Here is a 27,516-nt window from a genome sequence, read left to right as displayed (position 1 = left end):
TTTCCTTTCCTTTCCTTTCCTTTCCTTTCCTTTCCTTTCCTTTCCTTTCCTTTCCTTTCCTTTCCTTTCCTTTCCTTTCCTTCCCCTTCCTTTCCTTTCCTTCCCCTTCCCTTCCCTTTCCTTTCCTTTCCTTTCCTTTCCTTTCCTTTCCTTTCCTTTCCTTTCCTTTCCTTTCCTTTCCTTTCCTTTCCTTTCCTTTCCTTTCCTTTCCTTTCCTTTCCTTTCCTTTCCTTTCCTTTCCTTCCCCTTCCTTTCCTTTCCTTTCCTTTCCTTCCCCTTCCTTTCCTTTCCTTTCCTTTCCTTCCCCTTCCTTTCCTTTCCTTTCCTTCCCCTTCCTTTCCTTCCCCTTCCTTTCCTTTCCCTTCCCCTTCCTTTCCTTTCCTTTCCTTCCCCTTCCTTTCCTTTCCCTTCCCCTTCCTTTCCTTTCCCTTCCCCTTCCTTTCCTTTCCCTTCCCCTTCCTTTCCTTTCCCTTCCCCTTCCTTTCCTTTCCCTTCCCCTTCCTTTCCTTTCCCTTTTCCTCCCTTCCTTCCTTCCCCTTTTCCTTCCTTCCTTCCTTCCTTCCTTCCTTCCTTCCTTCCTTCCTTCCTTCCTTCCTTCCCCTTTTCCTTCCTTCCTTCCTTCCCCTTTTCCTTCCTTCCTTCCTTCCTTCCCCTTTTCCTTCCTTCCTTCCTTCCCCTTTTCCTTCCTTCCTTCCTTCCCCTTTTCCTTCCTTCCCCTTTTCCTTCCTTCCTTCCTTCCTTCCTTCCTTCCTTCCTTCCCCTTTTCCTTCCTTCCTTCCTTCCCCTTTTCCTTCCTTCCTTCCTTCCTTCCTTCCTTCCTTCCTTCCTTCCTTCCCCTTTTCCTTCCTTCCTTCCTTCCTTCCTTCCTTCCTTCCTTCCTTCCTTCCTTCCTTCCTTCCTTCCTTCCCCTTTTCCTTCCTTCCTTCCTTCCTTCCTCTTTTCCTTCCTTCCTTCCTTCCTTCCTTCCTTCCTTCCTTCCTTCCTTCCTTCCTTCCTTCCTTCCTCTTTTCCTTCCTTCCTTCCTTCCTTCCTTCCTTCCTTCCTTCCTTCCTTCCTTCCCCTTTTCCTTCCTTCCTTCCTTCCTTCCTCTTTTCCTTCCTTCCTTCCTTCCTTCCTCTTTTCCTTCCTTCCTTCCTTCCTTCCTTCCTTCCTTCCTTCCTTCCTTCCTTCCTTCCTTCCTCTTTTCCTTCCTCTTTTCCTTCCTTCCTTTCCTCCCTCCCTTCTTTTTCTTTCTTAGGTAAGGTCTTACTCTAGCACAGGCTGAATGCACTCTGTAATTCACTCTGTATTCTCAGGCTGGCCTTGAACTCATGGCAATCCTCCTACCTGTACTGCCTTCCAAGTGCTGGATTAAAGGTGTGCACCACCACGCCTGGCTCACTTATCTTTCTAAAGACAAGATCACTCACTGGCCTGGGATTTGCCAAATAGGTTGTACTGGCTGGCCAGTGAGCCCAGGGGTCCTCCTGTCTTCATCTCTCCAGTGCTGGGATTAGAAGTGCCCATCACTATGCCCAGCATTTTAACATGGGTACTGGGGCATCAGACTCAGGTATTCATACTTGTGAGAGAAGTTCTTTATTGACCGAGCCATGTCCCTAGCCTGATGAAAGCATTAAAGAACTGACCCCAGTGTTGGAGTTTGGGTTTTCAATTGAATTATAGTCACCTAGGCATCTTTTGCTAAGAGTATGAGCTGCCTGGCTTGGCAACATTTGTGAACCTGCTGTAAGGAATTCCAAACCAAGCTTGCTGAGGGGGAATCTCTGCCTTTGTAATCTGTAATGGTTCCATTGTTGGTACCAGATGTTCTGAAGAGTTAGGCTATGTCAGTTCTTGAGCTTTAGCAGGCATAAAACTGCTTGGGAAACCTAGATGCCTGAGTCACAGCCCCAGACATTGTGACAGATGGCTGGAGTGAGCTCCCTTGTAGAGTCTCTTGCATATGGTACCATAGACAGAGAACCAGTTTTTGTCCTTTCACATTCTGTTGTGAATCGAACAATGGGTGCACTCTTAGAGCTGGAGCAGAACTGCTTACTGGGGCTAGAGAGGAATTGGTGTTGGCAAAAGAGGTGGGAGGCAGGTACCTGGGGATTTCTCTGAGGAAGGCGGATGCTTATCCACTTGGTCCCCCTTGCTTAGTCCCTAGAGTACAGCTTCCTCTGAGGTGTAGAGCGGGAGACATGACTCATTCAACAGGGAATAGTAAAAAGTGGAACTGATTTCTGAGAATGTGCCTTGGTGTGTGGCTCTGTTCAGAATTGCTGGGTACTTTCATTTTTTCTTCAGGAAATATTTATTGAATCTAGGGGGAGATGAATGCACTTCCCTTTTGTAATTAAACTTACTCTAGTGCAGGGGAGCTGCTGCTGCCCATTTTCTGTGGTGTTATGTTGGAGTTCCTGAGCTGTGTGGGGATTAGACTGACTCAGTCTAGATCCTGATCCTGTGGCAGGGAGCCTTCTGGGAAGGAGGACCAGAGGTCAGTGTTGTAAGGATGGAAGGTGGGGAGGCAGATGGATGGTCCTCTTTATGGACATAAATCTGCCCAAGGTTTTATTTATTACATTGTTACATAAATGTGTCTAATACCAACACCTATGGTTTATTGAGTGCTTATTGCAGGCCAGGACCTGTGCTAAGCACTTCCATGCATCATTTCTTTTCTCGGAGGAGCCTCAGGAGGCAGCTTTCCTTTGAGCTCCATTTCACACAGGGGGAAACAGGGACCAGAGGCCTTGGTGAATGGCTGAGATGGGACTTTGCACACTGGGAGTCTGTCTCAAAGCCTCAAGCACTTTACCATGACAGCAGTACTTGGCTAGTTGAAGACCTTAATTTATTTCCCTTGCTGTGTTTTTCCTAGACTACACTTGAGTTCATCTCAGCTGTTGAATATAGCTGCAGGAGGCGTGTCTGATTGGTAGATATTGCAGACTTCTGCTGTTCATAACATTCTGGTTCAACAACTGCTGAATACCAACTAAACCCTGATTGTTTGTGCTGGTTTGTTTTTATTTTTTGTTCAGGGCTGACAGGGAGGTAATAGGTCTTGGTATTTCTTTTCCTGGTTTTACTTGAGATTCTTGCTTCTCTGGTTTTGTTCAATGCAAGTGTGTTTGCAAAGACTTAGGAAGAGGCAGGCTGAGTCTGAGGGGTGGAAAGATAGGTGGATTTATAGGTGCTGTTGTTTATAGATGTTGTTTATTCACAAATTTGATTAACAAAAGATCTTGAGGCAGAAAAATCTTCACATTGTGTCTAGAAATCCATTATCAACCCCAATTTACTGTTCTGCGGTTTTTCTCTTTGGCATTTTAAAGCTTTACAATTATCTTGGTAACTCTCACTGAAGATGTTTCTGAGGCACTAATATTTATTTTCCTTTTATGCTGTCTATGCAAGAAGGCACAGAGGGGACAGTATGCCAGTTGCTGGGCATGTTCCTCGTAAGGCGACAGCTCTGAGGTGTGAAGCTGTTTAACCAGGTTCTGGAGTCCCAAGCGGGAACTCGGTCTCTGTCTGTGAGCCTGGCTGGGGTGGAACAGTATTGCTCCAATTCTTCATCTCCTGGCTCTTTGTCCTGCCTTCAGTTTATTGGCAAGGCTTTTCTTTTACTTATTAAACTTCTTCCAAGAAGGTCTGGCTTTTGCTGGAAGTTTACAACCATAAATTTTCAGATGGTACACGTCACCCTCTTAATCTAATTGAGCCAGCACATCATTGTGAAGACATCATTTTATTTGAAGGTATTAGTTGCTATGGTTATTTGCTGAGACTAACAGAGTCTGTGTTCCCTCAATTGGATTTTTGAAAACTGCTCTCTTTGCATGACATAGAGGTGTGCCTTGCTGTAGTAATACACCCTCACCATCAAAAACAGAAGAAAGGACAGAAGAGACATTTAGAGTGGAATCTCAGCCCCAGCTTTTCAAATGCATTCTCTGCAGCTTAGTACGTTGAACCAGTAGCTTTTCCTGGGTTCATTTGTGTGCTGGCTTTGCTAGATGCCACCCATTTCTGCCTCTGTTATATAGCCTATTGTGTCTGACGTGATTTTATTCTCTCAAAGAATTCTTGCATGTATCTCTGTTGCCTTTCTCAGCTGTCGTTGGGCTTAGCTTAGGGGTTAGAGTGCCCAGCACTACAGATCACTAGACCTTCCCAAGCCAGTGGCTTTCTCTGTAGTACATTGTCTTATGATCACAGAGAGTGGGCAGGTGTTGATGAAGCAGAAGGGCAAGTTAAACAAAGTTTTGTTCTTAGAAAGTAAAGCAGAACCTCTCAGGGACCCCTGAGCAGGTGGGACCAAGGGCTCTTGTGCCATCAGGGATGTAAATTAGACTTTGAGGTCATATTGGTTACTTTGTCTAGGCATAGGGGTTACATCCTTGCAGATGGAAAGTGGGCATGGACTGGATTTGCTATTTTGAGTATATATAGGGGCTTTTGATTAAAAAAAAGAAACCTGGGCTTAAGGGCTGGTGGTCAGCTAACATCTTGGTGAGTCAGGTTTTTTTTTTTTTTTTTGTTCAGTTCCTAGACTCTGTTCTTTGGACATGTCATTAGGAATATTCCTTTTTGGGCCTGTAACCCTGATTGCCTACAGAATTGGACCTAATCTACTCCTGGTTCCTATCATCACTAGATCTCTTATATTTTAGGCATTATGCTAGAAGGAGAACAACTTCATTTTCTGCTCTCATGGTCTTGGGTGGGAGTCTAAACTCTTGCCCTGAAGAATATGGCACCTGGACCAACGCCAGTGGCATCACCTAGGACCTCATGTAGGCATGTACCCTCTGGCTGCCAGCTTTTTTGGATCAGATCATACATTTTTACTAGATACCTTGGTGACTGGGATTGAGAAAACTTGAAAACACCTGTCCTGGAAAGAAGGACGTTTCAGAAGCATAGCTAAGACGCACAGCCCAGGCCAGGACCCCACCGCTGCTGCCTTATTTTCCTCGCTGCGGCTGTGGTTGGTGGAGCGTATCACAAGACTGCTGTGGCCTTGATAGAGGATGTCTTTTACCTTTGTAAACCGAGTCCCTCTCAGGGTGAAGCACAGACTGTCTTCTCAGAATCCCAGTAACCCAGGCCTGTATGTTGGCCCTTTCTGTGTCTGTTTCATCTGAAATGGGTATGTAGACTGCCCCCCATACAACTGCAAAAAGAATTTGATGGTAATACTCCTTCCCCAGTGCATTTTGTCTGTGTGTCTGTCTACCTACATACTTCCCTACCTACCTATGTGTGGGTGCGTGAGTGTGCGCATGCTATACGTGGAGACCAGAGGTGTCTGTGCTCTTCTTCCACCTTCTTTGTGGCAGTCTCATGCTGCTGCAAAGGAACGCCAGTTTAGCTGGCCCACTGGCTTCATATTCTCCTGACTCCGCCCCTCACCGTCTTAGGCCTGTTGGGATCACACATGCATGTGCCATTTTGCATACAGGTTACCTTGGTACTGGGTAGAATTGAACTAGTATAGACAGGCTTTGCAAGCGATCAGCTTTAACCTTGTTCCATCTCTGCAGCCCTTCCTGGTGTGTTTAAAGGTCTCACTTGAGCTTAATCAGCTTCTCAAGAAGAAACCCAAACTGCATACTGTTCTGAGTTAGTTCCTGCTCTCTCTCCCCACCACGAGTCCCTCAACACTAGGCAAGATCAAGTGTTCTCACTTAGCCACACTCCCTGTGGTGGTTTGATTCAGGTGTCCCCCATAAACTTAGGTATTTGGAATGCTAGGTTTCCAGATAGTGGAGACTTGGGAACTAATGCCTCCTGGTACTGTTGGGGGCGGGCTTATGGGTATTATAGCCAGCTTCCTCTTGCCAGTGTTTGCCACACTCTCCTGTTGCTGTTGTCCGTCTGATGTTGGCCACGAGGTGATGTCCATCCTCTGCTCATGCTATCATTTCCCCCTGCTATCATGGAGCTTACCCTTGAGTCTATAAGCCAAAATAAATATTTTATTTTTCCCCACAAGCTGTTCTTGGTCAAGTGTTTTCTGCCAGCAATGTAAACCTGACTGCAACACTCCCAATCTAGAAATATTGTAATTTAATCCAAGAATTTTGCCTTGCTTTTCATCTGTCTGGGGCAAAAGGAAACTAAATTTTAGATGCTTTAAAACTTTCTAAGCATCTAAGGAAAACCTTTAAGTGCTCAAATTAGTTTGGAATAGCTCACTAGAGTAGGGTTTGATTACTTTGGTGACTGAGGCAAAAATTGGTTAATTCTTATGCTAATTTAGACTGTCTTGTTAATTTTCTCTAATCTGCTAGTAAACTTTCATTCTGCCTCTGGCCTGCGCAAGAAGGCAGGTCTGCAGCTGCCCTGTGCTCCGCTTTTTCATTTTTAATTCACTGCAATCCTGGGAAGTTGGCGTTATCTTTACAGTTTCATAGACACTTGGAAAGGTTGAGTAATTTGGTTGAAGGCTCTTAGCTGGGAAGTAAGATACTTGGGGTCTGAATCCATGTTTGTGGATCACAAGCATGTCATACTCTTGGAAGGCAGGCAGGTATTCTTTTTGTGTACCACCAATGCAGATATCTCATGCTTTTGAACTATCCTTTATTTGCTCTGTGTGTGAGTGGGAGAGACGGTGTGGGGGGGGGGGCTGATTGATAGAGGAGGGCGATCTGTGCTTGAGCAGCTTGGAAATGCCCTATTCCTTGGTACCCACCCACACTGTAGTAGTTTTTTGCAAAATGGGTTTCTTTGTTTGAACTAAGCAAATACCAGTTTTCCTTGAGGGACTTTTGCCTTCACTGACCTTCAACCTTATCACCTTCAACCTTATGGTGCAGTCTGTGAGTATAGCTGTGCTAAATGCAGTCCCTCACTTCCCCATGTCTGCTTCTGCCTCATGCCTGATCTGAGCCATGCAGGTTTGGTCAGGGCTCTTAGGTATGGGGTTTATATCATAGACAAGGTGCTCAATAAAGCAGTGGGTGCTGTCAGTGGTCATGGATGCAGCAAGTAATTAGTTAAGGTATCTATAATGCTACAAGTACTGAGTTTAAATGTGTTCTGGGCTGGGGATGTAGCTTGTTGACAGAGCCTTTGCTTGTGATTTGCAAGGCCCAGAGATCCATCCATAGCACCATTGAACCAAAACAGAAGGAAAAAAACAAAAACAAAAACGATAAAACAGGGTTGGAGAGATGGCTCAGCAGTTAAGGCATTTGTTTGTAAAACCTGACAGACTGAGTTTGATTCCCCATGTAAAGCCAGATGCACAAACTCGTGCATGCATCTGAAATTCATTTGTACTGGCAAAAAATGGGCACTGGAGTGCCCATTGTCTGTCTACCTGCCTGCCTTTCTCCCCCCTTGAAAATAAATAAATAAAAAATTTAAAACGCCCTGGTGTGTCCATTGTCTGTCTGCCTAGCTCCTTCCATTGCAAACAAATAAATAAAAATTTAAAAAAAATCCACAAAATAGCTAGCATGTTCATAATTGTCTCACCTAAACAGTCAAATGCTATAGCTTAAACTCCAATGTTATTATAAGGTTAAGGTAGTATTTATAATGTAGTAGTGAAAGTATATATTGGGCTGGATAGATGGCTTAGCATTAAGGTTTTTGCTTGCAAAACCTAAGGACCTGGGTTTGATTCCCTAGTACCCACATAAGCCAGATGCACATGGTGGTACATACATTTGGAGTTTGTAGTGGCTAGAGGTCCTGGCATGTCCATTCTGTTCCTCTAATAAATAAATAAAAAAAATAGTATGTATCATAAATTACAAAATAATATATCTATTTATATTTGTATAACTCTATATTAAAGTATATGAAATAAAACACTACTTGTGAAGTCAAGTACATTTATCTCCATAATTTATATATTAGTTCAATGTATCTATTGGCTGTGCTGTTGATCATTCATTCATAAGAGGACATGGAAGTTTCTGAAGGGAGCAGAGCTTCTTTGGCTCTTCAGTGGCTGTCTACTGGTGTGTGTACACAATTGCAGGTTGCAAAGTGTCCTCTCATTTGGATACCCTATAGGAAGGGAAGCCCCTTAACTGTGGTTATGTTATCTCACAGCAAGGTATGATGAACAGTTAGAGTGGGTGTCCTGAAGCCAAATTCGTAGTGAGTGGCTTCATTGATGTTTCAGCTGATCCATCTTATCACTCTTTAGCAGAAAAACCAGGTTCCAATTTCATTAAGGTAAAAACTATGATTCCCTAGGTTGACATTCAAGCTCTCTGGTGGTTTCATTCCAACCTTCCTTCTCAATCCCTGCCTACCCATCTGGCTGACCCTCAAATTTTTACTTCCTTTGCTCCTGTTTCCACTTCTAGAATACCTTCTCAGTACAATCTTTTCGACACCTCCTCCTTCCTGCATCATGAAATGATACTCGGATCAAATGCCACTCCCTGCTATTTCCTCATTTCCTTTTGTGTCATCTCCAGGGACCCATTTGTACTTCCTTAGCAGTTTATTTTTTAAAAAACTTTTATTTTTGTGTGTGTGCATGCGTGCGTGCCTTGTCTGCATGTATATGTGCTCTTGTGGCACCCCACATTTGCCTGTAGTTGGGGTTGCTTGCCTGCTGTGGCTGGCTTGGAATGCCTGACACCCGGTCCCATTTTTATTCCTGAGACTCCTTTTTACTGTTTCCAGAGCTTGTGATTCTTTGGTCTCTGCTCCCCTGTGGGACTGGGGTCACAGCCATGCATGGCCATGCCCAGATGATTTACATGGAATTTGGAGATTTGAACCTAGGTAGTCTCAGGCCCCCTTAGACCCTCATGCGTGGCAGGAAGTGCACGTAACTGAGCCATCTCTTCAGCATTGGCTGCTTTTTCTCTACTCTTTGATTGCCTTAATACATAGTATATTAGCTTATAGTTTTGTATGAACAGATTAGCCCCTTCTTCCCTGAGCTGTAAGAATATGGAATGTGTACAAACCACCCTTTTATTTGTCTGACTGCACTGATGTTAGCTGCTCAAGTATTTGAGTAAATTAGGCATAAGAGCAAAGAGACCAGTTTTCTAATACTACAAGAATCATTGCTTTTGTGACCTTGGGTGTGTCATTTAACCTTTCTGCACCTCAGTTTTACCATTTGCAAATAGAGATAATACTTAATATACCGAATAGTTTTAAGGATGGAGTGATTTGGTGCACTTAGTAGGTACTTGTTACATGATAAATCAGTCAATGCATTGATACATCAGTATAGCTATTTTGATGCCTATTAAGTATTAAGGTGGGCCTTGGACTCCATGTATCTCTGTGTGTGTGTGCGTGTGTGGTTTTTTGAGGTAGGGTCTTACTCTAGCTCAGGCTGGCCTTGAACTCATGCGATCCTCCTACCTCTGCCTCCTGAGTGCTGGGATTAAAGGCATGTGCCACCATGCCTGGCCAGTTTTTTCTTGAAGGGTTATTTCAAGTGGAATTCAAAACCTCATATTGGGAAGGGTAGCACCCTTCTTTGTTGTACCTGATTTTATTTTAAAAGTCCACTCAGAAAATGTTATTAGTCTCAGTTCTCTGGTTTGCAAACAGCTTCTTCCTAGTTGCTCCTGGTTGTGACTTCATGTAGGAAATACAGTCTTAGGGAAATGGTTTCAGGAAAGCACACAGATGTCTAATCAGAGTACTCCTCATGCACCATGCTTGGCTGCCCTTGTTAGTGAGTATATTATCTGTTTTGGTGAGAGGAGAGGTTTACCAAGCCACCCCATCTACATCTGATAATGAGTCATGTAAGTAGTGGCTTCATTTGCCTGCCCCTTGCTCTCTATGTCCAAGGTTGGCATATTGGCCCCCAAGCAGCTCTTCCCACAGGAGATGGCATTGTGCTCCTCCACAGCTGCTGGGTGAGCATCCCAGCGATAGTTTCTTTTCAGGCTGATGAATCTTCATTACCGGGACATGATCTTTCCCAGGCTCAGCCTTTAAGGCTGGCCTTATATTTCTCCTGGAGAAGCACACCTTCTCTGATGTGGCTGATTGCCATCTAGTGGACACAAGTAGACCATGTGCCACATACAGTAGACAGATGGCTATGGTGATTAGTTTTGAGATTGAACACAATCTTTTATTTTGTTAGTGTGATACAGGGATTCAGGCTGTAAAATAACTTAGCAAGAGCTCATCACTTGACTTTCCTAGTGCTAAGCACACTGAACTAGGTTTAAAATGCCATGTTCTGACTTCTGGAAATGATGAGACACAAATGTCTCTCCAGCATGGTTTCTGATAGGATGGATTCTGTTGGCTCACACACAGCTGTGGTTGGTGCTTGGCCTATTTTTACTTCATTTCTCCAGGTCCTTGGTATGAAGATGGGTTTGCTCTTTCCCCACTGCTGCTGGTGGTTACTTCAGTTCTAAGGGAATCCTCCTCAGTAGCATCCTGCTTTGATGCCCCCTCTCCACCATCTAGGACAGATGTTGATGTTTCCAGTACTGTGCTGGTCTTGTGCAGGTACTGACTGCTGCTGTGAAGTCATGCCTGCAGTAGACACCTCACGTCCACAGGAGCTGTAGGCAGAACAGCAGAAATGGCCAGAGCCAGGACAGCTGGAGCACGAAGTGGCTGGACATATCCTTAGCCTTTCATACCTTGGAGAGGGGCCTCAGTCTTCTCTCCAGGTAACCACAGGACTAACATAGTTGGGTTGAAAACTGGCAAGAGAGAGGAAGAGAGAGGGGGGGAGGGAGGGAGAGGGAGGAATGTTTGGGAAGTGTAGAGGGAGGCTGAGGGAAGCATGTAGGCAAATCAGAGTGTTTGTCTGACGTAGAGGGTACTAAAGGCTATAAGAGGACTGGGCAAGTTATATAAAGAGATGCTCAGGAGGCACAATGGGCAGGCTTGGGAATGGGCATTGTGTGCCAAGCAGATTCACATGTAAGTGTCAAATTGTGGCCCCAGACCAACAGTGGTGCCCTTCCTTGCACTGGCTCCTCTTTTGGGAAGAGGATATTTGAGTGTGGTGGTTTGATTCAGGTGTCCCCCATAAACTTAGGTGTTCTGAATGCTAGGTTCCTAGCTGATGGAGATTTGGGGAGTAACATCTCCTGGAGACAGGGTATTGTTGGAGGTGGGCTTATAGGTGTTATAGCCAGTTTCCCCTTGCCAGTGTCTGGCACACTTTCCTGTTCTTGTTGTCCACCTTATGTTGGTTGGAGGGTGATGTCCACCCTCTGCTATGTCATAGTTTTCCCCTGCCATTGTGGAGCTTCCCCTCGAGCCTGTAAGACAAAGTAAACACTTTTCCCCCCTACAAGCTGCTCTTGGTTGGGTGATTTCTATCAGCAATGCAAACATGACTGCAACAGTAAAGTGGTAGCGAGTAGTGGGATTGCTGCTAGACATCAGACTGTGTGGTTTTGGCCTTTTGGAGCTGATTTTCAAGAGGAATGTGGAAGGATTTGAAACCTTGGCCTAAGAGATGCCTTGCAGTGCTGTAAATACAGCTTGATGGACTATTCTGGTCTGAGCTGCAAGACCTGAATACAGTAAGAACTATGGACCATGAGGTTTGGCCGATGAAGGTGGGAAAGCGCTTTGCTTGGACTGGGCCAGCAGTTTGTGTGAGCAGCTTCCTGTTATGCCTGTGTCCTGAGAAGTTGTGCAGGGTTGCTTTGCGTAGAAATGAAGTGGTGTGAGCAGAGGGGTATGGCACAGAAAGAAAAATCTTTGGGTGAACTGTGGCCCATTCAGCTGCAATTGAGAGATTACAACCTTTGAAACTGGGCTAGCTGACCTGCACTGGGGGACAGAAAGAAGGTAGACTCTTTTGGAGGGGCCTGAGTACTTAAGGAGCATCCTGTTCTTCAAAGTCTGCTTTATTCCCCCGCTGGATTAACAAATTGGCACCCTACCTTCTGTGTCATTATGGGCTTGCGGGGATTTTTTTTTTTTTTTTTGTATTATGGCTCAGTTAAAAGATATTGGACTATGTGGATGTATGGACATCATTGGAATTGATTATGGGGACTTTCAAAGTTGGACTGAATGCATTGTATTTTATATTGTGAATGGATATCAGTTTATGGGGGCCAGGGACAGAATGTGGTGGTTTGATTCAGGTGTCCCCCATAAACTTAGGTGTTGTGAATGCTAGGTTCCCAGCTGATAAAGATTTGGAAATTAACACCTCCTGGAGGAAGTGTATTGTTGGGGGCGGGCTTATGGGTATTATAGCCAGTTTTCCCTTGCCAGTGTCTGGCACACTTTCCTGTTGCTATAGTCCACCTTATGTTGGCCAGAGGGTAACGTCTACCCTCCGCTTATGCCATCATTTTACCCTGTCATCGTGGAGCTTCCCCTTGAGCCTGTAAGCCAAAATAAACCTCTCATTCTCACAAGCTGCTCTTAGTTGGGTGATTTCTACCAGCAATGTGAACCTGACTGCAACAGTGAGAAGAGAATTGGTTTTAACTGTTAAGAACTTTCCCTGCAAATTGAGATGAGGAATAAATTGTAGTCATTTGAGACCCACGTCTGTCTGAGTTCTTGCTGTGGTCCCCTCTGGTGACTGGAAGCTGGCTTGTGTTGCTATGCCCATGCAAGCTAACATAGCAAGTTTGGGAGTCACCATCCATGGGGCCAAGTCACTCTGTGTTGTGACACAAAGCTCCACCAAAGAACAGTTTCATAGTCATGCAAGTATAAGGCATGAGGCCCAGAGAGTTACTGTAGTTGGCATTTAGAGGAGGAGGGCTTTAGCAAGGCCCAAGGACTTCCCTGTTCTACTTTTTGTATCTAGGCAGACAATCCTGTATGCACGTTATTACCTCAGTAGTTGGCCTTTAGTAACTGTAATCACTTTGAGAGTCTAGAGGGTAAGATGTGACTAGTGGAAATTTCTAAGGGTAGCAATTTGGGACACAAACATGTAATAGGTTCACCAAAATGAAATATAATTACAAGGTTACCTTGAATTTTTTTTATTATGTGGGTGCATACATGTATGTACAGTAAGGTGGTTTTGCCAAAGGAGAAAAGAGAACTGATTGGCACATCACTGATAAAGCTTGTGCAAAATTAAGGTGACTTTCTAGTTTTTTTTAAATGATGGCATACCTTCTGTTTTCAGTAAATAGGGCTTACATTTAGATTCTCCTGCACACAAGAATTTGCTGAGGCAAAACATGGTGTTTCCAGAAGGGTAAGGGCACTTTATTCTGGCCTTCCATGGGGCAGAAAGCCTTTGAAACAGGCTCTCAGGGTGCAGGCTTGAAGCCCTTCCATATGCTTACCCTCATGATCTCTTCACAGGTGTGCATCCTCCAGACACGGGCGGGCGGTGCCGCTTGCCTCTGCTTTGGCCGGCATTCTTTCCTTCCAGCAACAGCAACTCTGCAAAGTAAATATTATCGGTGCTGCCTGACTCCTTGCTGTTTCTTACACTACCTGAACAGTAGTGAGGTTTTATGAGCAGAGGCCAGGATGCTTGGCATGCATCCACACTGACTGCCAGCCTTTCCTTCTCCCCTCTTTCTGTAATGCTGGTGTTTGAGTACTGTGCCTTTTGGCATTAGAGCGCCAGAAATACATCTCTGGGGAGCTGCATGCCTGAGGTGATAATTTACACGGGGCATCTCTAATTCTTCTGGATTGAAATAGACTAGGACCAGTGATTCTTTTTTCATTGCCTCAAATAATACAGAATGGTTACCGTAATGAAGGTAGTAGGTCTCCTAATGAGGCGGTCTGGTGTTTGCGCAAACTCCAGGAATTTCAGTGCAGAGGGCTGATGGGGCACATTGCCTTCTTGGTGGCTGTGGGCCCTCGTGTCAGCCTTTCGTTCCCCTGAGCTCCCTACACAGAGTCCTGTTTACTTTCCCTGGGTCCCACTTTGGGAGGATTCACATATTATGAAAGAATTGAGCGACCTTACTTGGAACTAGACCTTCTGATGTTCTGAGTGTTCATACAGTGTGTCTCTCCCTCTCCTGTGAGGCTCCTGTCAGGTGACTGAGACCTTGTGACTAACCTTGGGTCAGGTATGTAGCTGATAAATGGTAGAGCTGAAACTTGAACCCAGGATCTAGAGGGGGTTAGAGTGGGGGAAAGAGTTTGGGCTTGGCCACTCTTACAAATACCTCATAGAATGCAGGGAGAAAAGGGTAGTCCTCTACAAAAGCTGGAGATAGTATCCTGTAGTGAGCAAGCAAAATAACAGGTGCTTACTGTAGCTGCCCTGAAAGGCTTCTCTGCTTGGTCCTAGGTAAGCTTCCCACGTTCCTGTCATTGGAACTATCCCTGTGCTCAGCTGTCCTCACTGGTCCAGAACCCTAAACCACAGCTCAGTACCTCATTTTCCACCAGGTCCAGGCTTTTCTTTCTCAGCTTCCCGGGACTCCCATTGCCTCTCTTGTCTTTGCTGGGGTAGGACATGCTGTGGGCCACCAGACAGTGAAATCAGGTTACCCTCTGCTTGTATGCTGCCAAGGCCTTGCTTCGGTGAAGTGTTTCTGTGAAAGGGCCCATAGAGGCCCGTTGTACTCTGTGAGTCTTCCTTCATCCTTGTTGGCAGCCGCTCCCAGCACAGCTTCTCAGGTGCACGCTGGAAGCTTTCCCAAACTGGCTTGCATTTCACCCGGTTTTCACTTTGTTGAGATGATTGTCAAACATGACTTTCTTGCTCAGTGGGGAGGCACAGGAGGACTGTCAGGTGGAAAGCACAGTTACCCTGTTTATACTCTGTTCAGGGCTTGCTTTGTGAGGTCCAGTTGAGACAACATTGGTACTAGAATTAGTCCATGTGCAGCCGCAACCACCTTTAATATTCTTGTATTTCGAGGCTCCTGGAGGTCCTTCTCTGTTGTTCTGAAATACCACTCTTCCCCTTCTTGTCTGCCTGTGGACTTCACTTTCCTTTCTCCCCAGAGAATTCTGATTTACAGGCTAGGCTGTGTTCTGAGGGATACCTTCTGCCAGCAGGCCAGTGCTGAGAGAAGCCTGGTTCCCCATCAGCATCTTTTTGACATTTTGTCAAGGACCCTTTCCATAAAAGTGACTGAATTATATAGGGATTTGAAGTTGGCTTCTGTGTTCCTTTCTACCCCAAGTGCCTCCTTTTGGGATGTAGAGCTGAGTGCTTTACTTGGTCCTCATGCTATCTGAACCAGTGGGATGGTTGTCTAAGATCTGTTGAGTAGCCTGAGCCCTGGAACTGAGCACAGCAGCATGGCCTGAGCCTGGCCCTTCACAAGCAGCCATGGCTTGGAATGAAAACTGGGGGCTGTATTTGTGAACCATGCCCCCCAACATTTATCCAGCACTCACCAAGCATTGCTCACCTGCTCGTTCCAGGAGGGAGACAAACCAAACACAATCAAAAGTTGTAAAACACAATCCTTAATCATAAGGGGCAAAATGGGAGCTAAAGAGAAGTGCTGACAATCAGAGATGCATTTCCTTAGCTAGTTATGTTGATCTGGAAAGCCAGATACCCCTCTACCCCCCAATCTTATTAAAGCCAGGCCTTGTTACCAGTCATGTATCCAATTCCCTCCGCTGGGAGTTTGAGCATAATTCCATTTCCCCTTCAACTAGGGAAGCCTGGATGAGGGTAATTTGAATGATTAGCTTAATCTGCAGGAAGGCTGCACGTGGAATTGAGTTAAGCATGCTGTACTGAACAGCCTCATCTGTCAGGTCACTTAAAGGTACCTCGGTGATTCCATACCCTGCACAGAAGCTGAGGGCTCAGGAAGGATCATTGGCTTTTATTACCATCTTAAAGGAAAGTTTCATTTTTAAATTTGACAAGGGCCCCAGAGAGTTTTCATTATAGATACCATGTGTGGAGTGTTTTCTTTCTTCCTTTCTTTAAGCCTAGTACAAAACGGTCAGTGCTTTGTTCTGGAGGTGGTGAATGTGGCCACCCAGGGAATGGCTGGGGTGGGAATTTGTTAGGCAGGCTGGGCACTGATCTCGTGTGGAAAATGGGATTGAGAAGGTCTGGTATGTTGGCCCTATCTGCACTTCAGTTGGAAGAGGGAAAGGGGACAGTCCAAGCCTTTCCTTCCTGCTCTCCCTTTTGAACTTAGGGAATACATTGTGGCATCAGACACAGGGGCAGCTGCTTTGGCCACATAGAGGGTGTGGCTGAATGAACCTGTAGTGTGTGGGGACTGTGTTGACTCTGGTATAGGTTTCTTCTCGAACCTCCTGATGTGAGTGGATTCCCACACATGTCACATGGAGGTGATGGGACTCATTCTGGCTAGAGGAATGAGATATGTGATTAAATTTATAATATTTTCTTCTTGTGGTACTGGAGATTGAGCACAGGGTCTTGGGCATGCTAGGTAAGTGCTTTATCACTGAGCTGCATCCACTGTCTCATAAAATACGAATTATTAAAGCAATCCAGTAAGAGTGTTACCTTCGATAGTCAGGTAATGCTTCATGTATAAACAATTGTGTATCATGTTGAGTTTTTATTCATTAGTGCTTTTAGATGGTCCTGGGAACAAAGCTGGCTGCTGTGTTCATAGAAGCACTAAAAAGGGAAGCAACGTGGAAAGACAGTTTAATTTTAGTAAATTCTGTTCTTTCCTCTTTTCCATGCTAGATTTGTCTTCAGCGAAGCGCAAGTTTGCAGATTCCTTGAATGAGTTTAAATTCCAGTGCATAGGAGATGCAGAAACAGATGATGAGATGTGTATAGGTAAGTCACACACATGTTGAAGATAAAAGCGTTTGCCTGGTTGTCATGGCTTTCATTGTCCTACTGAGCCTCGTCCTGGGCAAGGAGGCCTATCAGGTTAAGGACGCTGGTAGCAATGGTAGTAAAGGGGCACCAATGTGAGGGCCAGGGGTCCTGGGCTTCTCCCCACATCTTGCTACTCACCCTGCAGTGGCAGAAGGAAGCTGCACGTTTTATTGAGAGGCGCTCCTCTCTACCTTCCTTTAGTATTTTCCTTCTGGCTGGTTTTGCATTATCTTTCTCCCAACAGTACTAAGAGCAAAAGTAAATGCAGACAAATGAAGGGAGAGTTAGATTCAGATTTCACAGTGAGAGCTTAGGCGTTGAGATCAGAAATTGTGGCCATGTTTTGTTTGGTTCACATTTTTAAAATGCTGAATTACCATATGATTTGAATTTATCAAAGGTCTAGTTTCCCAGCTTTGAAAACTTATTAAATTTGATCTAATGAACTGCACTCTTTCCTGGCAACAGTTGGTGGAAGCTGTGTAACCACCACTGCCTTCAGAGAAGAAGCAGAGCTCTATGGGCAGCCACCTCTCCTTTTGTTCTTGAGAGAGAGGGAGAGGAGGGGGAGGGAGGGAGGAAGGAGGAGGAGGAGGAGGAGGAGGAGGAGGAGGAGGAGGAGGCGGCGGCGGCTGCAGGCTGGGATGGATTCCTGTGTATAGCCATACTATGCTGCCTCATTCTTCACTGTCACCTGCTCTCTTGCATAGGCAGCCCTAGCACAGAGGGCAGGTAAGGTGAGGACACCTGGCATTACCATTATTGCCAGTATCTCAGTTTTGCACTTTCTTCTTCTTACACTGGGCATTTCGTTGGACACTTTGAAAGGAGGAAGAACTGACAAAATTGGGGCTAGGAGGTGTAATCCAGTGGTAGGTCATGTACTTAACATGTGTGAGGCTCTGGGTTCATTCCCTAGAACTGAAGAAAAGAAAATGACCTGCAGAAACTACGTTTATTAATTATTCCATTAGATGTTTATCAAGTCTCTGTTGGCAAGCAGAACACCAGGTAGCAGCTGAAAGCAGTGAAAAGATATCCTTGTTGTAACTCACGAATAGATGAGATGCCTTTTCCAGCACTGCTGCAAGTGCCCTGAGTGTCCTAGGGGCTGCTGCACTCAGTGTCTATTGCCTTCATGAAAGAGTCTGGCAAAGACTGTGGCTGCATCTGACAGTCATGCTGCAGGCTGTATTCTATTAACGAATAGCTTCAGGATTTAGGGAGGAGGAACCCAAGGAGATGCCAGAGACGTGGCTTCTGATGCCAGAAGCACTATTTGTTTAATTTTGGTGCCAAAGAAAAGGTTGGCCTCTGACGCAACCCCATGACAAAGGTTTGGGGAGGTTAAATTCTGGACAGGAAATCCTTTAACTCCTTAGCAGAACTCTGCCCCTTCCAGCCTCAGCTTGGGAGCCTGCCAGCACCTCACCAGCCCTAGGAATTCTCATGAACAGGCAAGTCTTTTACTTGTAGAAATCCTCCCCTATTTGGTGTGCTAGGTACCATTAACCTGCATCTCAGAGTCATCCTGTTTGTAATGGCTCCTGATTAAAAGATAAGAGAATTTGCAGGAAGCAGTTGACTTTTAGGCATCTGTACATATAAAGAATATGAATCTATAAGTTAATAGTTGTTGCCGTCAGGTTCACATTGCTGGTAGAAATCACCCAACCAAGAGTAGCTTCTGGGAAAAAGAGATTTATTTTGGCTTACAGGCTCGAGGGGAAGCTTCATGATAGCAGGGGAAAACGGTGGCATGAGCAGAGGGTAGACGTTACCCTCTGGCCAACATAAGGTGGACCACAGCAACAGGAGAGTGTGCCAAACACTGGCATGGGGAAACTGGCTATAAAGCCCATCCCCAACAATACACTCCCTCCAGGAGGCCTTAATTCCCAAATATCCATCAGCTGGGGAGCTAGCATTCACAACACCTAAGTTTATGGGGGACACCTGAATCAAACCACCACATTCCGCCCCTGGCCCCCCAAAACTGATAATCATACATGATTTAAAATGAGATGAATGCATTGCATTTTACAAGTCCCCATAGTTTTATCAATCCCAGTGATGTTCATACATCCTCATAGTTCAAGATCTTTTAACTGAGCCATAATACCAAAAAATAAGCTCAAAAAACCCATAATGGCACAGAAAAAATACACTGCAATACATGGCATTGGGCATAGCAAAGAAACATGCAACCAATACAAGATTTAAAACAACCAGGGCAAACATCAAACTCTGTAGCTTCAAGTCCAGCAACTCTAGCCAGTGACAAATTTTCAAGTCCAATAATTCTAATTAGCAACAAGTCTCTGGCATTCCAATTCCGCTCCTCCAGCTAGGCTACTCACAGTCCTAGGAAACTTCATTGGGGCCGGCAGCTCCTCGGCAGCCATCTCATGGTCCCGGCATCTCCACTGGGTCTCTACTGCAAGCCACGGTTCATCCTCATGGCCCCATGGGGTCTCTATGTAGGCAACCAGCAAACCTGCTTCACACTGCCCATAGCCATTTCCAAAACACAAGACCGTGTTGCAAACTCAGTGACCCTTTTTCCAGCATTTTATACTCCACGATATCAGGTAGGTGCCAGTTTGTTAATCCAGGGGGGAATAAAGCAGACTTTGAAGAACAGGACACTCCTTAAGCACTCAGGCCCTTTCAAAAGAGTCTACATTCTTCTTGTTGCCCCAGCGCAGGTCAGCTAGCCCAGTCTCAAAGGTTGTAATCTCTCAGTTGCAGCTGAATGGGCAACAGTTCACCCAAAGATTTTTCTTCCTGTGCCATATCCCTCTGCACATACCAGTTCATTTCTACACAAAGCTACCCTGCACAACTTCTCAGGACATGAGCACAAGAGCAAGCTTCTCACACAAACTGCTAGCCCAGTCCAGGCAAAGCCTTTTCTCACCCTCATAAGCCAAACCTCACAGTCCATAGTTCTTACTGCCTTCAGGTCTTCAGCTCTGACCAGGATAGACCATCAAGCTGTACTTACAGCACTGCAAGGCATCTCTTAGGCCAAGGTTTCAACTCCTTCTACATTCCTCTTGAAAATCAGCTCCAAAAGGCCGAAGCCACATAGTCAGGTGTCTATCAGCAACCCCACTCCTCGGTACCACTTTACTGTTGCAGTCAGGTTCACATGGCTGGTAGAAATCACCCAACCAAGAGTAGCTTCTGGGAAAAAGAGATTTATTTTGGCTTACAGGCTCAAGGGGAAGCTTCACGATAGCAGGGGAAAACGATGGCATGAGCAGAGGGTGGACATCACTCCCTGGCCAACAGAAGGTGGACCACAGCAACAGGAGGGTGTGCCAAACACTGGCATGGGGAAACTGGGTATAAAGCCCATAAGCCCACCCCCAACAATACACTCCCTCCAGGAGGCCTTAATTCCCAAATATCCATCAGCTGGGAACCTAGCATCAGAACACCTAAGTTTATGGGGGACACCTGAATCAAACCACCACAATAGTGGAGCCAGAAAGGCTCCTACACACTTATTCCTGTGCCCTCACTCATGGCTCCTTTCTCTCATGCAGCAAGGTCTTTGCAGGAGTTCGCCACCGTCCTCAGGAATCTCGAAGATGAGCGGATTCGGATGGTGAGTATCCTGGGATGCTTTTGGTCCCAGGAAGTCTGTGCACATTGAAGGATCAAGAGATTTGCTGTCACAAGACCCAGGTTCAAGAGTAGACATTGTCTCTGGAGTGCTTTGAGACTCTGAGCCTTTGCAGAGTTTGAAGCCTTTTGTAAGTGTTGACGGAATATGACTTTGAAAGAGCACTGTTGTCCTGATGAGTCACTGTAGGTCTATACAGAAGGTATAGAACTTTAGAGTAAAGCTTTTGAATAATACAACTTGTATTTTAAAAGTTTGATGTTTGCAAGGAGGGAAGAGATGGGGGTATGGGCACACCAGGGTCTCTTGACACTGCCAAGGAGGTCTAGTGGCATGAGCTGTATTTGGCTTTTCGTGGGTACTAGGGAATGGAACCTCAGTTGTCACGCACCATAGCCACTGAGCAATCTCTCTGTCATGAATGATGTAACCTTTAAGGATCTAGTAGAAGAAGAAAGCAGGTGTCCCATTGTGTTTCCTCTTCTCTCTACCTTGTCAAAGTTGTCCAAGGGCCCTTGAGGGTGAGTGCCACTGCCTCACTTTAACCTAAAGCTCCTGCCTCGGGCCTGGCAGCCAGGAAGCGGGACTTGGCAAGCGAAAGTGACAGTAGAAGCTCCTCTCAGAGATGCTGTGTAGATTCAGGCATCAAATGCTGCCTTCCAGGTTTCTAAGAAAGGCGTGTGTGTGCATGCATGCACGTGTGCCAGAGGCAAACATCACATGTCTTCCTCAGTTGCTCACTGCTTTATTTACTAAAGCAGCATCTGTTACTTGAACCCAGACTTGTGGATTTGGTTAGTCTAGGTAGCCAGCTTGTCTTGGGGATCTTCTGTCTTCACCCCTGAAAACTGTGATTATAGGTGGGTTACTAGGCTCATTTACCATTTACGTGGGTGCTGGGAACCCTAACTTCCATGGAAAGTACTTTATTCACTAAGCCATCTTTCCTGCTCCTTAAGAGGTGTGTGTGTGTGCGTGAGGGAGGGGGGGGGTAGGGAGGAAGAGAGAGGGGGGGAGAGAGAGGGATGTATTTTTTGTGTGCACATGTATGTGCTCATATGATACCCCATGTGCTTGCTTGTGGTGGCCAGCGGAGAATGTTGGGTGCCCTGTCCCACTGCTCTTCCACATGTTCTTACTTGAGCTGGAATCTTACTAATTTCAGAGCTTGCTGTTTTTTCTAAAGCCCTGGTGATTCTCTCATCTCTGCTTTCCTATTGGACGGGGCTTCCAGACCTGTGTGGTACTGGAGATTGACCTGCAACAGTCTCTCAGGTCTCCTCAGGCCTTGTGCTTGCACAGGAAGTACTTTTAACCCCGAGCCATCTCTCTAGCCCAAATGATGGTTTTGAAGTAGCATTCATTCAGATACAGTTCACAATTCATGAACAAGAATTCCTTTGCATCCCACCAATCCCCCAGGTGTGTGGAGCATGATCAGCAGCAGGCTGCATGCTGGTTTTTCTCTGGAGAGCTTGTCTTCAGGTAGAAGCCCCAGGAAGATGCCAAAATTGGAGCATTTTCTCTAGCAGTAGCTGGCAATGTGAGCTCTAAGTTACTAAGACATTTGGTAGCCACGTGTTTGACATGTCTGTCTAGCTCTCATGATGACTAAATTTCTATCTGTGCTATGCCCACCATGATGGTTAAAATTGTTATCTTACAGGATCTAGAATCACCAAGGAGACAAGCCTCTGGGCAGTGCTCTGTGTACTGTTTCCATCATGACAGTTAATATTGTAACTTACAGTATTTAGAATCACCAAGGAGACAAGCCTCTGGTCACGTCTGTGAGGAATTTCTAGGTTAGGTTGATTGAAGTGGGAAGACCCTACCTGAGGGCACCACTATTCCATGGGCTGTGGACCCCGGTTGAAAAAAATGTGAAAAATGGCCAGAACTCTGGCCCTTGTCCTCGTTGGCTGACTGCAGGTGAAATGTGACCAGCTGCTTTACCTTTCTGCCACCAAGATTTTCCTGCCATGATGGCCCATATCCTCTCAAACTGTAAGCTGAAAGAAAGAAACTCTCCTTGCTTTAAGTTGCTTCTTCCAGCCCCAAGTTTTCAGATAAAGAAACTGAGGTTTACAGGGGTTAAATCCCTTGTCTGTAAATACATGCTTAAGAAGTGGTACCATCTAGATACAAACCCAAGTTGGCATAACCACATAACAGATCATGTGGTTATTCCTTAAAAACTCCAAGGACATGAGAAGCTTCCTGCCCTCTGCCTCTGCAGAGAGACTCTATTTTTCCTGACTTCCCAGTGCCGAGTGCTTAAACTTGTATTGGAGTGTGGTGGCAGCATTTGGTGGTGGGTGAGGGGAGGGAAAGCCTAAATGTCTGTGCACGTGCTAGTGCCCCAGAAAGGGAAGTAGTTCTTCTGAGCTTGATTCTTGGCTGAGTTAGTATTGGGGGTGGAGGGCACGGTGAGCAAAATCTCCATGAATAATAGCCTGCAGATTGCCGTGGCCTGTAGCAGAACAATGACTAGATTATACTTTTCAGCTTGTCTCAGCAATTTTATTATTAATGTCAGTGAATCGAGCTTCTGCTGTCTGATTTGAGTATCTGGCCATCAGGCCCCTTCTCACACGCCTCACCCTGGATGGCTCATCATCAGCTCAGCTCAGCTCAGCTCAGCTCAGCAAAGTTGCCTTTCTTTGGAGAGCCTTCCATGACTTGGCCATCTTTTGTATTTTCTGGATACGTAGTTCATGCCTCTGATTATGCATTTGCCACATGGTGCCCTGGTAATCATTGTACATGTGTGAGTTCATCAAGGGCAGAGAATGGGCTTCTGTAATCCTGCCATCAGTGCAGAGCGCCCTTGCTCCTGACCTTGCTCCTCGTCCTGGTCTGTCGTGACAGTTAAGAACACAAGTGTTTTTTCAAAGTGGATAACTGGTAGCCAATGGACTGAGGCAAACTCTCCTTCCCATAGGAACTACTGAGTGTGCTCACATGTTTTCTCCTTAGGACTGGAGTCTCAGTTAAGAATACCCTTTGGATAAGTTGGGGTCTTCAGAAGCATTGATATCTGGGACTAAGTCAAGAGATTGTGAGTTTGTTAGTTTGGAGTATGGCTGGACCCTTGGATTTGTAAAAGCTCTCTAGGTGTTCCAGGATGCAGCTGAGGTTGAGGAGTACAGGCACACCTTTGTGAACTTCAGAAACTTGTAGTTGATTTATAGAAAAGATTTAAATCAACTCAAGCAGCAGCACCAAACAACAATAACAAGCATGCAAGTTCAATACCATCATAACACCGTGGTGTTAAAATGTACTCTGCAGGGCTGGAGAGATTTGTTAGTGATTAAGGTGTTTGCCTGTGAAGCCCAAGGACCTGAGTGCAATTCCCCAATACCCACATAAAGCCATATATGTTCAAGGTAGTGCATGTCTGGAGTTTGATTGCAGTGGCTAGAGGCCCTGCATGCCCATTCTTTCTCTCTTTCAATTAAATAATAAATAAAATATTTAAAAAAATCAATTAAAAATGCACTCTGCAGAAATAAGTGCTTTCAGAATTAACAAAAAGGAATAAATGTAGAGACCTGCCTTTTCCTTCCCCTCACATTGTCCAGTCAGTTCTGCATCCATCTAAAGCTTCTGACATTTACTGTGCTGGTTTCATTGTGAAACACATGCTTATGATTTAGGGAAAATAATGCTTTGCTGAAGTGAGATTCCTGAAATAATTAGTTGAGCAAAGAGTGAGCAGTGAAATTATGTGCTGCCTTAGAAAAGACAGTGGAATCTTAGGGCTGGAACAGTTCAGCCCCTCATTTTGCAGATGAAGAAATTACACCCCAGAGAGGTTAAGTGTTTTGTCCATGGTCATACATTTGGCAGCCTGTCAGGAAGTCATTCATTCATTCATTTGGCCATTCCAAAGAGTTTGAGTGCTCCTTTGTGTCTGCACTCTTCTGTGTTTTGGGGATAGGAGGATAAGTGAGTTTTTCCATAGTTGTGTATGTGTAAATGTACGTAGTAGTGAAAGCACCTGGCGTATACGTGCTGAAGGAAACATGGGGCCTCTTGCGATTACAGTAATGATCAAGAAGGCCTCCTCATAGAGCTGACTTTTAAGCTAAACCTTAATTACAATTGAGTCATCCACATAAGACCATCCGGTGGCAAAGGCCTGAGGGAGGATAAGTTTGGTGGTATTATGGTGTATTGGTGTGATTGGGCTGGGGTGTGGGAGTTGAAAGCTGAGCCCTGTGAAATGCAGCCAGTGGACAGAAGGCACAGAGGTTGTGGTCCCCATCTGTACTTTAGGGCAATACTTCAGGCCTTGAAAGATCTTTGTGTCAACAGATGGCCCAAAATTTTGGTTTTTAACTACTGCTGTATTTAATTATGACGTGGTGAATAAACATTTAAACCTGAATCTTGACACAGACTGTATTCTGTCACCAGGCTCCTATGCCTTCTGTTTGTTGCTTATGTTTTGGACAACACCCTTTTAAAGATGAATATTAATCATTGCATGTGGGTGTGGTGGTGTACCCTGTGATTCCAGTACCCAGAAAATTGAGAGGAGTGTAAATTCCAGGCTGTCCTGGGCTACACAGTGAGGCCTTTTCTCCCAAAACAGACAAACAAGGAAATACCAAATTACTGAGGAATATTGTGTTTTGAATGCATGAGTAGGTTTTAATGTGATAAACAATGACACATAAGTAGTATTGCTTCAGCTTTTATCCTCAGGCCTGGAAGAGCATTACTGACATGCTTCCCTAATTCTGCTTTTGTCCTTTGTCCCCTCTGCTTTTCTTCATCAGATTGAGAATGCCAGTGAGGTGCTCATCACTCCCTTGGAGAAGTTTCGAAAGGAGCAGATTGGAGCTGCCAGGGTAAGGAATTTTGCAAAGTCTGTCCAGGAAAATATTGGTGGTGGAATTATGCATACCTGATAGGCCTAAGATTGACTCCAGCAGAGTTGTACATCGGCCCTGTGGGCACAGGACTTAGCTTCCACCCGATTTTGCTGTGTGTGGAAATAGACTTGTTTTTGTAAGCTTGTTAAATGTTTCAAGAGACACCAAATAGCCAGAGATTTATGGGAAGTCATCTGTGGACAGATAATTTAAGGAAAAATATATTACTCCTGATAAAGGTCAAACCCACTTCTGCAGGCCTGCTTCCCTCAGAGGTCATCATTTGTTGTTACTGGCCTGGAGGGATTCTAATTTGTCACTGAAGGATGGCGAAGGGAATTTTTTTTTTTTTTTTTTTTTTTAAAGGTGTCTCTCGGGCTGGAGAGACGGCTTAGCAGATAAGGTGTTTGCCTGCAAAGCTGAAGGTCTTCGGTTTGATTCCCCAGGACCCACGTAAGCCGGATGCACAAGGGGGTGCACTCTGGAGTTCGTTTGCAGTGGCTGGAGGCCCTGGCATGCCCATTCTCTCTCCTCTCTCTGCCCCTTTCTCTGTCTCAAATGAATAAATAAATAAAAATAAAGTAAAAAGAAAAGTTTTCTAAAAAATGTTATCTCTGATGCCCCCATCCTTGTGATAAATTACTGGGAAAGCTAGGTAATTTGACCTGGATTGTTAGAGGACACCTGCAAGGAAGACATTTTCATTGGAACGGATTTTCCTGGAACTGTGAATGAATTCTGTTGCAGCCCCTTGCGCCACCTGCAGGCTATCCCTGGCACTATCACGCTTTTGAAGTGGATTTTACAATTGTAAAGGTCCTTGAGTTTAACAAAGTGAGCTTTTTCCTTCTCACTTGCCCTCCTTCTTTCACTTTTCTCCTCTTAGACTCTTCCTGCTGTTCTCTAGACATGATGTGATCACTGAAAGAAGCAATATTTGGTCATGGTTTTTCACAGGAATGGTTGGCCAAAGATTGAAGGAAAGACCACAGGAAAGATTTTCCCCTGAGTTTGTGCTAATGTTAGTTTACATTTAGAAAGGAAGGGGAGCTTGTTGGTTTTATTTTGGAGGTGAAGGAATGTACAGTTTGAAGGAAGTCTTCTTTACTAACATTTAATCCCAGACCGAAGTAACCTCGCCATGTCTGAGAATGTGCAGTGAGCGAGCTCAGTGCTTGCTGATGTAGCCCAGGAAGGCTTGTCTCCAGCACCTGGGGCTGGAGTCCCTGTGTCTGAGCTCATGTGGTAGAGGCTCCCAGAAATTCTGAGGGGCTCTGAGGCAGAGGCAGCCTGTAGCAGTTTACTGAGTTATCTTTCCAGTGGTTACTTTTCCTTTTGAGTGCACAATACCTCACAGTGGCTTCTACCCCACATGCATTGGTTTGGGGTTACCATAGTCACTAGGGAAGATTGAAAGCACATCTAAGAGGGGTCTTTCTCTCTCCCTGTGGGCTTAATACCAGTGATCCTGACAGAGCACACCATTTTGCTTATAGTTTGAACATGTGTCACAGAAGTGTTACCCTTCATGCATGCTCTAGTCCCTCATTCACCAAATCATTAACAAGGAAAGTGATTTTCATGACACTTGGGTAATTTCTCATCCTTCCTCCTTTGTCATTTGTGGTTTTTTTTTTTAATGCAGTATATCTCCATCTTGATTACATACCCATACATTTATATCACAGTGTGAGTTTAATTTAAAGGAAAACAAGCCTCTAAAGACAATTCAGGGAACAGCCTCAAGAACACGAAGGAGCCAGTGCGGGCTCTTTAGTTGCTTTTGATAGTGGCATGGTGGCTCACTGTTCTGAACACTGCTAAAATTGCTTTTCCCTCTGACTGTCCTTCGGGTGCTGCCTTGGTTGCTATAACAACTTGTTGCAGAGGACTGGATGTGAAGGTCCCAGGAAGGGGGATTCTGGCAGTTTTTTGCTGGTAAGGGTGTTCAGGTACTGCATTTCTGGGGCTTGAAATAACCATGCCTATATTTCCGAGTTGGGCGACCCAGATGGAGTGTAGCCCTGGGCTCTGTGAAGTGGAATAGACATTTGAGAGTAGTGGTTTAGAGTGGGCTAGCTAGGTTGCTTGACTCCACATCTCATTTCAGCCACTTCAAGTAACCAGCCACATGCCTGCTTCCTGATGTTTAAAATGAGAGTAATTATACCTCACAAAGCTTCTGTGAAGAAATGAGTAAGGTGCTTCATACAGTGTCTATTCTATAGTTATTTGACCACGAGAACCGTGTCATTTAGTCATTTATGTGTTGGTTATTGAAT

General features: G+C 45.1%; 1 protein-coding gene across 2 annotated transcripts in view; it reads left to right on the top strand.

Moving 5' to 3' along the window:
- Positions 1-27,516, top strand: part of Arhgap26 (Rho GTPase activating protein 26) — a 481,437-nt gene that overhangs the window by 116,098 nt on the left and 337,823 nt on the right. For both annotated transcript variants that reach the window (XM_045132425.1, XM_004664708.2), the window contains exons 2-4: positions 16,574-16,669; positions 20,269-20,330; positions 25,139-25,210. In XM_045132425.1, the coding sequence (XP_044988360.1) occupies positions 16,574-16,669; positions 20,269-20,330; positions 25,139-25,210 (230 nt within the window). The remainder of the gene's footprint in view (positions 1-16,573; positions 16,670-20,268; positions 20,331-25,138; positions 25,211-27,516) is intronic.

Source organism: Jaculus jaculus, chromosome 13 (assembly GCF_020740685.1).
Source record: "Jaculus jaculus isolate mJacJac1 chromosome 13, mJacJac1.mat.Y.cur, whole genome shotgun sequence".
Classification (NCBI taxonomy): Eukaryota; Metazoa; Chordata; class Mammalia; order Rodentia; family Dipodidae; genus Jaculus; species Jaculus jaculus.
The sequence above is the reverse complement of the archived record's forward strand: the minus strand, read 5'-3'. Positions and strand labels throughout refer to the sequence as shown.